Genomic DNA, 10723 nt, shown 5'->3' with positions numbered 1-10723 from the left:
GTGTGGAGCCAGACTATGAGCTGAGGAGGTGATGAGGTGATGGGGAACAGCTGAGCTGATGAGTCCAGGTAATGGCAGGTGTTGAGTTTAGAACTCTGGTGAGCGCTCCCTCTGGTGACTGGAGATGGTAGCAGCAGGTTGCTCCATGACAAAATCGCTGTAACTCCTGAACCGTTGGTCGTAGAGTCACAATTTTTTCACCAAAATGTGGAATTTTTGTCGAGATTCATTTAGGATCACCCTCAAAGTTATGGGGTGAACAGTTTTTTCGCAAGAGCCCCAAAACTCCACCCAAACCACCTATACTTTACCATTGTACAGAACACAAACGCTTTTGTTGTTGTGGAATGTTTTTAAATTGCCATTGTGAAAGAACCTTTGAACATAGAAACATGAAACTTACACAAATGATAGTCGAAAGCCTTGTGGTTCTTACAATATCTCAAGTAGTTTTGAAGATATAGACATTTGTTTGAAACATGTCTAATTGCCATTTTCCCATTTGATAAATTTTGAGGTGATGACAGGAAGGATTTACTCCTCTCACTTCAGATCAGTTTCACATAAAGTTGTTATGTTTGACACAAATAAAACATATATTTCTAAATTCTTCTGAGCCTGAGGTTTACAAAACTGAAAGAATTATTCTGATCGGATGTATGGTTGACGAACAACAGTCATTTGTTTGGAGAAAAACCGTGGTGCTGCAAATTCTGCTGACTCATTGTGCTCAACTGCAGGTGCTCACCCCTCCCCTCCCCCACCTCACATCCACACAGAGTCAGAATGAGACATGCTTATACATGTTCAGGGGTTTTTGCAGATATTCAACAGTTTTCTTTTCTTAAACTGGGATTTTCACATGTATCATTGTACATTAGAACAGATCTTTCTTTAAAACAAAGCTTTTGGAAATATGCTAGCCTTTTTCTACCTTTTGAACCTATTTACATGTCAGTTCTTGTCAATTCTGTTCACATTTTCCTTTTTTTACACATCAGCTCCCTTGGTCATACTTTTTGGTACTTTTCTTTGAATTTGCACAATTTCAAGAATTTTTCTTTTTTGTCTACAGCAATTTTACGAGTGTCTAGCAATACAATGGAAAGGTTCTTGGTTTTCTACCAGCCTGGGTTTTTCAGAATGTTTATGTTTTTTAATAGGATTATCTGCAATTTATAGGCAATATTGCTGTATTCTGCAGTTCTTTCTGCAAATTATATTTATTCTGCAACAATTACCTTTTCTGCTGTTCAACACATTTCTGAAATTTATAGCCAATATTGCTTTCTTCTGGAGTTCCTTCTGAAAATTATGATTTTTCTGCAACAATTAAGTTTTCTGCAAACCAAACAACATTCTGCCATTTATTGACAACATTGTTGATTTCTCCAATTTCTTCAGCAACTTATGGTAAACCTTAGCTTCTTCTGGTAAAACTTATACAATGAAGAAATTAACGAAACCACCCTCTGCATATCTGCAATCAAATGTGTTTCTGCAGGAAATGCAATTTTCTAGTTTGGTTTATTCCGCTCTTTTATGTTCACAAAGAAAAAGATTCTCTTCAAAACTGTCAATGTTATTAAACAAAAGCACCTTATGATTATTGTATTGAACTATTTATCATGCGACTCATACCTTTTTGCACTCTGCTAAAACTGATTACTTACGCTATCTCTTAAAAATCACTGTCACTTTAACACACCTAAACTTCAAGTTGTATATTGTAAATACTGTAACTCGTCCCTCGTCAACTTATAAATCTGTTTTATATTGTGGGTCTATTTAAATGACGTGTGCTGCTGGCCTCTTGGCCAGGTCACCCTTGAAAAAGAGATCCTGATCTCAATGGGCTTTCCACCTGGTAAAATAAAGGGTAAATAAATTAAAATAAAAAAAACTCCTGACCAGGTTGATGCCACACTTGACACTATTTTAATCAAATAGGTTTATCTTGGTCTCATCAGACCTCAGGATATGGTTCCAGTAATCATGTCTTTAGTCTGGTCGTCTTCAGCAAACTGTTTCTGGGATTTCTCGTGTGTCAGCTTCAGAATAAGTGTTCTTCTAGGATGAAAGTATGTAGACCAATTGGATGCATTGTTCAGTGTATGGTGTGATTACTGACAGGTTAACCCCCATCTCTTCAACCTCTACAGCAAAGCTCAAAGCATTCATACATCTGTGTTTCAAAAGACACCTTCGGCTGTGATGCTAAGGACATGCACTAAACTTCTTTGGCTGACCACGGTGAGATTTGTTCTGAGTCAAATCTCTCTTTTAAACTGCCGGATGGTCTTACCCACTGTGCAGCTGCACAGTTTCAGGGTGTTGGGTGTTGGTAATCTTCTTATATCATAGGCCATCTTTGTGGTATAGGCAACTTTTTTTTTCAGACTTTCAGAGTTGTTTGCCGTGAGATGTCATATTGAACTTCCTGTGACTAGATTGAGAGAGTGTAAGAGTTTTAATATCAAATCTAAGACACCAGTTATCTATCTACACGTAACACTAAAAAGTCACAATTCCCTGGAAAAGGAAAATGATTGCTTAGTTTAGACATTTTCACTTAGGGGTGTACTCACCTTCGCTGCCAGGGGTTTAGCTATTAATGTCTGTATAACAAGTAGTTTTGAATGAAAAATAAATTTACACTGCTATACAAGATAGACCACTTTTCATTGTGTCAAAACTTCATTTTGGCAGTGTTGTCCCATGAAAAGATATATATAAATGTCTGCAAACATGTAAGGGGTGTACTCACTTTAGTGAGATCCTGTACGTGTTTTATTTATTTATTTTTTGTACAAAGTTTGTTATTTTGTTTTTATTGCTGAAAAACCTTGTTTTTGGGGATTAAAAAAAAGGTTGGCAAAAGACTTTCAGCCTCAGGTTCTTTAGGTCTGGAAAAAGTCCCTACAAAAAAGGGAAAAAAGTCAAATAGTTGATGTCTACGGGGATATTAAAAAATATTTTCATAAGAGAGATACAAATACTTATTAACACTAGAGTTAATTCATTTATTTGTTAATTCTGTCTGTTATATCTATGCAAAAATATAAGTTGCATTCACTCATAACATACGTGTGATGCTGTACTATAGTCATTAATAAAGTGTGTCCACTAGATCCTTCCTTACCACACGCAAATGCTGCACAAACAAGGTGTACACGGGGAATGTGAGCGCCATAAGTTGCCTGTAGGATCCCCACACAAACTATCCTCTGACTATCTAGTTTACTCATTTCTAACAGCACAGCTGTAAGTAGGGTGCACTTATAGGGGAGTGCAAGGAGCAGCAGTACTGGGCCTTTTTGACGGGGGTAAAAAAAAAAAAAAAAAAAAAAAGAAGAAGAATCCCTCTGCGTCTTACCCACTTCCCCCGAACTTACAATGAATTGTTACCACAGCATGCCCATAGTTTAAAATGTACATGAACATCCTCAGAGGTACGATTAGCGGTTTACGATCTTATAAATGTGAGTAGGTCGTCTGCGTAGAGCTTTGCCCATTTCTTTGCCAACAGAAAGCCCCAATCTACCCATAAGGGCAGTTAGGAAGAAGACACGAGACTCTTCACTTGTCATGTTAACTATATAATGATCTTTGTTTTTTTTTTTTTGTTTTTTTTGCAACACAATCTGGAAGAGATTAACACGTACAATAGTGGATTCATGCAGATGCAATGTTTTAACAATTTAAGTTACATTTAAATGAAAACTTTAAAAGGTCCTCACTGTATAAGAAATTAGCAGAAACACTGAGCAGATCAAACAATGATCTGGAACCCAGAAAAAATACAAATAGTTATAATGATACAAATGAGGAAAATACTACCAGCAAAATGATGAAATAAAAAAAACCTACCAGGTCTTCTATCAGCAGCACTTTGAGTCACTGAGCTTCTGTCAAATACTAACACTCACTGTGTTAGTTTTGTTCTGTGGTCACTGATGAAAACTGCAGGTTTAAAAGCAGCTTCCTGTTTCTGACTTTTTTATGACAATATATATATATATATATTAACCATTTCCTTTGTTTTTGTGAGTTGCGTGTAACAATACCCAGCATTATATAAATATATTAGGGTTGTTTTACCTTATATTGTTGATGCACATACAAAAAACTATGTTTACAACTAAACAAATTTACGGAACAAAATAAAAATTATAATAATAAAACCAACTGGCCTTGTTTTTGATTATTGTCAAAGTTTATCTGCACAAACTCATTAACAACATCAAATACACATAATTTTGCGATGGACCAAAAAAATCCTCTTGTGGTTTACGCGTCTTTCATTTACAGCAGCGTTAAAAAAATAGACAGGAATGACGCAAACAACTAAGCTAACTCAGAGCTAAAGAAGGCTAACTTGGGCAACTCTGTTGGGCATTGTTTACAATCACTGACAACTGCAAACTTCGGTCGGAGATTACTTTATTTTGATCTGTTTTATTAAATTTTCAACAGCTATGGCTATCAAGATAATTTTTCTGTTATGGCATCAATAACATTCTTAATTTTTTTTATTTTATTTTTAGTTAAATAAATGAACAAACACCCGAAGTTGGATCAATCAATGTTCCAGGACTCAAAGTATAAGCCTGTGACCAGTGACGTATTTTTAACAGTTTGTTAACGGGAGAAATTTGTATTTAAGACAAAGAAAAGTCATATTCAAAATGAAGAAAAGTCGTATTCAATAGAGACATGTTAAATGTAAAACCAAATGTTGTTTTCATATTTTTTCTGCAAAGTTGTGCACAAAATATAAATGTATGCACAACTTTGTATTTATGAATACAAATTTCTTTTTTTTAGGAATAAAACATATTATTTAAGAATACATTCCTTTTTGACAGTTATCTTACCCCATACCATGCAAACATGAGTGGATTCTACCAGCTGTGTAAAATTGTCAGTGATCCAACAGTAGTCGGTGTCTTCATAAAAAAATCTGGCATTACTTTATATATCACCTCATAAAATGATATGTCACACAAGTGTCTTCACTGCCTTACAGTAAATCAGGAAAAACATCTTAACGACAAAATTTTATTATTCCTTGAACCAGCACCGGCCCTGGGCATAGGCAACCTAGGCGGATGCCTAGGGCACAATCTGCTGCAGGGATGCACAAAATTACAATGACTTCTTCTTTTTTTAACAGTTTGACACACCAATTATTTCATGTAAAAAATAAAAAATAATTAACCATAAATAAAATAAACATAAAAAAAATAAACATAAAAACATACATAAAATACTGTAACTTAAAAGTTTGACATAAGTCATGGTGCTTCTTTTGCTCCTCCTAGTTGGATCCAGATGTCAGCCTCTAAATTTAGTGAGTTTTTTTGATCAAACAACACTCATGCCCACGACCAATCCTTTTTTCCAGGATTCTCTTCATGCCGACATAGGTCCATCAGCAAGAACTTCACCGTGCTCCAAGCCCTCCTCTAACTGCCACCCCACGTCTTCCCAACACGCTACCACTCCACTTACCACCAAGATCTCCGTCGGCCGCTTCTTTGTTCTGCTGCCACTTCACCATGAAGACAAGTTTTGGCTGCGGTCCTCAACGTCCTTCTATTACTTACCTCCACTTCCACTTCCAAATCATCACTACCTCCACTTAAAAATAAAAACTCTTTCTTCCTCATCCCTCTGGGTTGCCAGCATCTGGGTCTGCTTTGTCTTGCACAAATCTTGACAACATAATCAATAATTTTGCCTCCCAGGAAGATTATGATACAGCTTTACAATATGTTCATGTGAAATACAGTATCAGTGCTTAATATATATATCTCCTCCTGGCATCCTTCTGTCTCTAGAGACAATGGAGTCTGCACCCTTCCTGTGTTTTTTAATTTGTGGAGCAGCAACGTCGGCTGTGGCTGAATAGGCCAATGTGGGAGATGCAACTCTCCAGGTGCAGGCCTGGGCGAGTGTTATGGAGGTCCTGGAGTGCCCAGTGCCAGGACCCCCCTCTCGGCGTCGCTGGAAGAGTCCGGCGGAAAGGCAAGCCGATACGGCCGGTTCCAGCTCAGCTGCAGGAGGTGCCAGAAGGCATCGCAGAGCTCAACCAACTGCCTACGGGTCTCCATTCCGGATTTTCTGTCTGGGTTTTACTCCCAAAGCCTTTGACCAGCCAAGGCCGACCTGCAAGGCAGCAGGAAACTCGTGGAGGGCGGGGTCGTTCATTTCCCGTGCAGATTCATCTGCCCACTGCAAGCAATATATATATATATACATATTTTTTTTTCAAAACAGAAGGAACAACATTTGGATAGAATGAAAAATAGTGCCAGATAGTAGTAGGTCATGAGGCACCGTACTAGAACATTGCCTTAACTCTATTCAAACAGACAGGATTAAAAAAAAAATCTCAGATAACATATTTAAAAAAAAGGCCTTCATACACATTTTAGATAAAGATGCTATTTATACAAGATATAAACTCTTTCAATCTCAAATAAATTCTCCCTGAGGTTTCTGGACAGGTGAGGGACAGTGGAAGAGGCTTGGTGTGACATATCAAAGTTATGCAAATCTTTGGAATGGCATCAAGTCTTTCTTTGTGAAAGATTCAATGCCATATAATTCTGGCCGACACAAACTAAAAGTATTCTTTTTTTTTTATCAATTTTCAAACAGTTGGCACGTCATACATCACTATCATATCTGAGTCCCTGATTGGTCAAAGTTCAGTTGGTATAACTTTCAATGTAGGTTCTAAAACAGCCTTTAAAAATGTGCATAGCTATGCATGAATGTGAGAGTCTAGAACATGGAGGTCCGTAACATTGCATGTGTCAACACTTTTCATTGAAAGTGGTTGCTGTAATGCACGTTGCTGAGGGTGGTGTAATTGTCAGATTAGATTGTACAGATTGCAGCAACATTCGAAACATGTTTATTTTTTGCCCGGCTCTGTAGGCAACACTTTGTCAGTCACATACACAGACGTTAACCCAAACACACAGCGCTAATGTGAGATAAGGAGGCTTTCAAGTTTATTTACAAAAATGAACCAATGAAGACATCGAAAATGGGGTTTTCTTTTACAACTCCATACAGTACAGATTAAAATGATGATTCCAGTTATATACAGTTGTTTATAAGGTAACAATTAAAATGTAACAAAGAAAAATTCAACACATTTTAGCACAAAAGCATTATCATTAATGTCACTAAACAGCATTGGAAACGGTATTATTACTTTGACTTTGGGAAACACCAGAATTTCTCGCCCAACAGTTCAGTTTTTCTTTCATCTCTTCCAGAAGTTACAGGAATTAAATGCATACAATAGAGGATGTAAGGTGCTGTTCCTTAGGACAATCACTCCAAAAATGTACCGTGAGCTCCTGCAAAACTCCACGAGGCCCTCAATATGTAAAGAAACTGCAGTCTGACTCAGTACATTGATAACAATGTAGGTAAAGTTCAAGACAAAGAACATTGCTGGAAACCAGTCTGGTTGTTTGAGGATGGTTGAAAAAAGCTGTTTGATTCACCTTGCTGTAAAGGCAAGGTGTATGAAACAGCTACGATAAATCTTCTTCTTCTTCTTGACCTTTTGGCTTATCCCATTTGGGGCCGCCACAGCAAAACAGCATCCACTGTTTCACATCAGTGATTTGGCAGAGTTTTAACACCAGATGCCCTTCTTGACGCAACCCTGTACTTGAAGGGCACAGGGACCCAGTTAGGCAGCAGCATCAAATGTCTTGCCTAAGGACCCAATCTGGATGGAGATCAGTGGACACCCCAGGGATTGAACCCAGGTCTCCTGGGTGCGAACCTATACTTAGCCCACTGAGCCATCCAGCCACGAAAAAAAAAAAAGAAAAAAAAAAAGATAAATAATGTTATAAATCCCTCGGAGGTCTCTTCTATGAACAGTAGCCACAGCTTCAGTAGAGGGCTGGAAAGAGCAATACCTCTTTTGATTAACTACGGTCAACTGTCGAATCACACACACAGGGATGGATGCAATCCACTGCAGAACCAGGAGATGCTTTGGCCCAAAGTGATTTAAGGTATTCCGCTGTTTCGCAACAAACAGATAGCCCTGGACACTTAGCAAAGTCACGGTCAACAGACTGCCATAAATGCTTAAATGCATAAGTTAATCAGGTATGTTAGAAGTTTACAGTCCAGTGGTCCAATGAAGAACACATCATAGATCCAGAGAGTCAGCGCACACAGAAGGTCTGACACCGCAAGATTCAGTGTCAGACTTTGGCTCACAGCGGACATATGCTGGACAATTGGCGTGAAAATGATCACAGCGATGTTTCCAAGAAATCCAAGCAGAAATCCCGTTCCTAAAACCACAGCACAGGTGAAATCCTCACCGGATTTCCTGCTTTTTCAATACCACAACCTGACAAAAGCCTTTAATAAACAAAACGCCACCTGACTACCTCCTCACAGATCCTATGACTGTCCCATCGATTTACTTCCTGGTGCAGTTCCAGCCAAGGAAAGAGTGTTTCCCCTGTTTTAGCCCTAAACAGTAGCCATGCAGGCTTTCATTCAAGAGGAGCTCATTCTGCCTCACACGTCCCCCGGAAGAAAGACAGGGGTCTCCATCCATGTATTGATTATTGTAGCCTTAACAAGATAAAGGTTAAGCACCGTCACCCCCTGCCTTTGGTTCCTCCAGCCCTAGAACAACTCCGCCAGGATCACAACTTCAGCTAGAGGGCAACGAGTGGAAAACAGCCTTTTCAGCCACAACAGGTCATTATGAGTATCTAGTCATACTGTTTGGACTCTGCAACTCCCCCTAAGTCTTCCAGGTGTTTGTCAATTATGTCTTTTGGGACATGCTGCAAAAACATGTTATAATTTACATAGATGACATTCTGGTGTATTCGAGTTCTCTTGATGAACATGTGTTGCCTATCCAGCAGGTTTACAACGCCTGATCAATTCTAACCTGTACGCCAAACAAGAGAAATGTGAGGCTCTGTAAGGGTTCAACCAGCCGTGTCCTCCTCCGACCACCAGAGGAGACCCTCTCCAGAGTTGATTGCATCTGTTGAATTCCTTACTCCATGGAAGTAAGGAAGGAAGTCATGTATCTCCCCTGCCTTCACCAGCTGTTTCTCATTCATAGTAATCACCACGCTGTATTTAACATGGTCTCCACTCTGCAATGTTAAATACTGTGATATCACTGTGATGCATTAAGCATTTTTGATGATGACTCTTGATGTAAGTAAGATTTGACTGGAGATTCCTGTTCCAAGCTTTATTCCAAATACATTATTTTTTTATTTTATTATATCTGTGTGTCAGGTTTAACATTACCATGAATATAAAACCTGTACTTTGAACCTTTGACCATATTTATATTTTGTTGCAGGTTGTAAAAGTAAAAAATGCTGTTCAGAAGTATGAAAAGCAATAAGTTGAACCAACTGTGTTTTGGTTAAATTACAGTTTATTTGAAAACCCTTAGTTACCATATAAATAAGCTGCAGCATTCTGTGATGAAGTAAAAAATAATAAAAAAACATCTTCAGCTGAATACAGAAAAATGATACGTCACTCTGTTTTTAAATCAGCAATGACACAGTTTGTAGAAAATAGGGCCATTAACCTCAGTGGTTCACCCGTCTCTCACATTTGCAAATGTGAGAAGTGAATGCATAGAGAAGTGGATTCAGACAGCTGTTTATAAATGTCAGTGATCCAGCAACAGATCGCAGCTCTCCAAAGATTTTCTCAAGCCTCTCATTTTGTAAAGCAGTAGCTCCAATACTCAGTACACTTACAGTGTGGCATGGAATCCACAAGACAAAAAACACAACAATGATACCAGTAAGCAGTCTGGATGTCTGAGGATTGTTAAAAAATGCTCCTCGATTCACTGTCCTGTAAAGCTGAATGTATGAAAATGCAACAATAAATAATGAAGCAAACCCCACTATGGCCTCAACCAGCAGCACAACTATCTTCTGAGTTCTAGAGGAGAATTGTTGTCTGCAGTGCACCCACTGCTCATCAGGGATCAGCTGATGGACCGCTAAAGCAAGAAGGGAGAGAACCATGGCAACCAGCCAAAGCAAAATCAAGAGTAATCCAATTTTTTTCTGGTTATAAAACTGCTGGTGCACTACGAGCATGTAGCGCTGGCAGCTCAACAAAGCTACAGTGAGAAAACTTCCATAAACACTGCAATACAGGAGATATGTCAGGATCTTACAGGTCACCAGACCGTAGATCCACCCGTAGAGCAGACTGTAAATCCACAGCGGGAGAGTCACCAGACACAGCAGGTCTGACACGGCTAGATTCAACATCAGACGCTGAGTCATGCTGGACAGCTGCTGAAACTTTGGCTTCAGGATGATGACAGCGATGTTTCCAGGGACTCCCAGCAGAAAACAGAGAGACAGAACCACTGCAGGCAGAACACCCCTGGAGTTCATGGGAGGAGAAGGGAGAAGTCCAGGAGAGGAGGAGATGTTTGGAGTTACTGCAGTCAAGTTGAGTTGCTCCATTTCACTAAATAAATGATGGACCTAAGTGTCACAAAAGAATCAGAAATTCAGAAAAGATCTATATGCCTGAAATGCAACACTTTCTTCACACTGGAAGCAGAAGCGCTCCGGAGCGGAGAGCGCGCGAAATCCGCTCTCTCCTGCAATTCACACTAGACGTACATTTTTCTCCCCCCAACCAAAACAACCCCCCC

The 10723-nt window shown here is 39.0% G+C and overlaps 1 protein-coding gene across 1 annotated transcript; it reads right to left on the bottom strand.

The window, feature by feature from the left end:
- Nucleotides 1-6748: 6748 nt before the first annotated feature.
- Nucleotides 6749-10685, bottom strand: LOC112158210 (C-C chemokine receptor type 4-like). The gene has a single exon (XM_024291456.2). It carries the CDS (start codon nt 10527-10529, stop codon nt 9627-9629), a length of 903 nt encoding a protein of 300 aa, XP_024147224.1. The 5' UTR covers nt 10530-10685; the 3' UTR covers nt 6749-9626.
- Between the last annotated feature and the right edge of the window lie 38 nt (nt 10686-10723).

The sequence above is a fragment of the Oryzias melastigma genome, linkage group LG24, assembly GCF_002922805.2.
Source record: "Oryzias melastigma strain HK-1 linkage group LG24, ASM292280v2, whole genome shotgun sequence".
Taxonomy (NCBI): Eukaryota; Metazoa; Chordata; class Actinopteri; order Beloniformes; family Adrianichthyidae; genus Oryzias; species Oryzias melastigma.
This window is presented reverse-complemented; position numbering and strand designations above follow the sequence as displayed.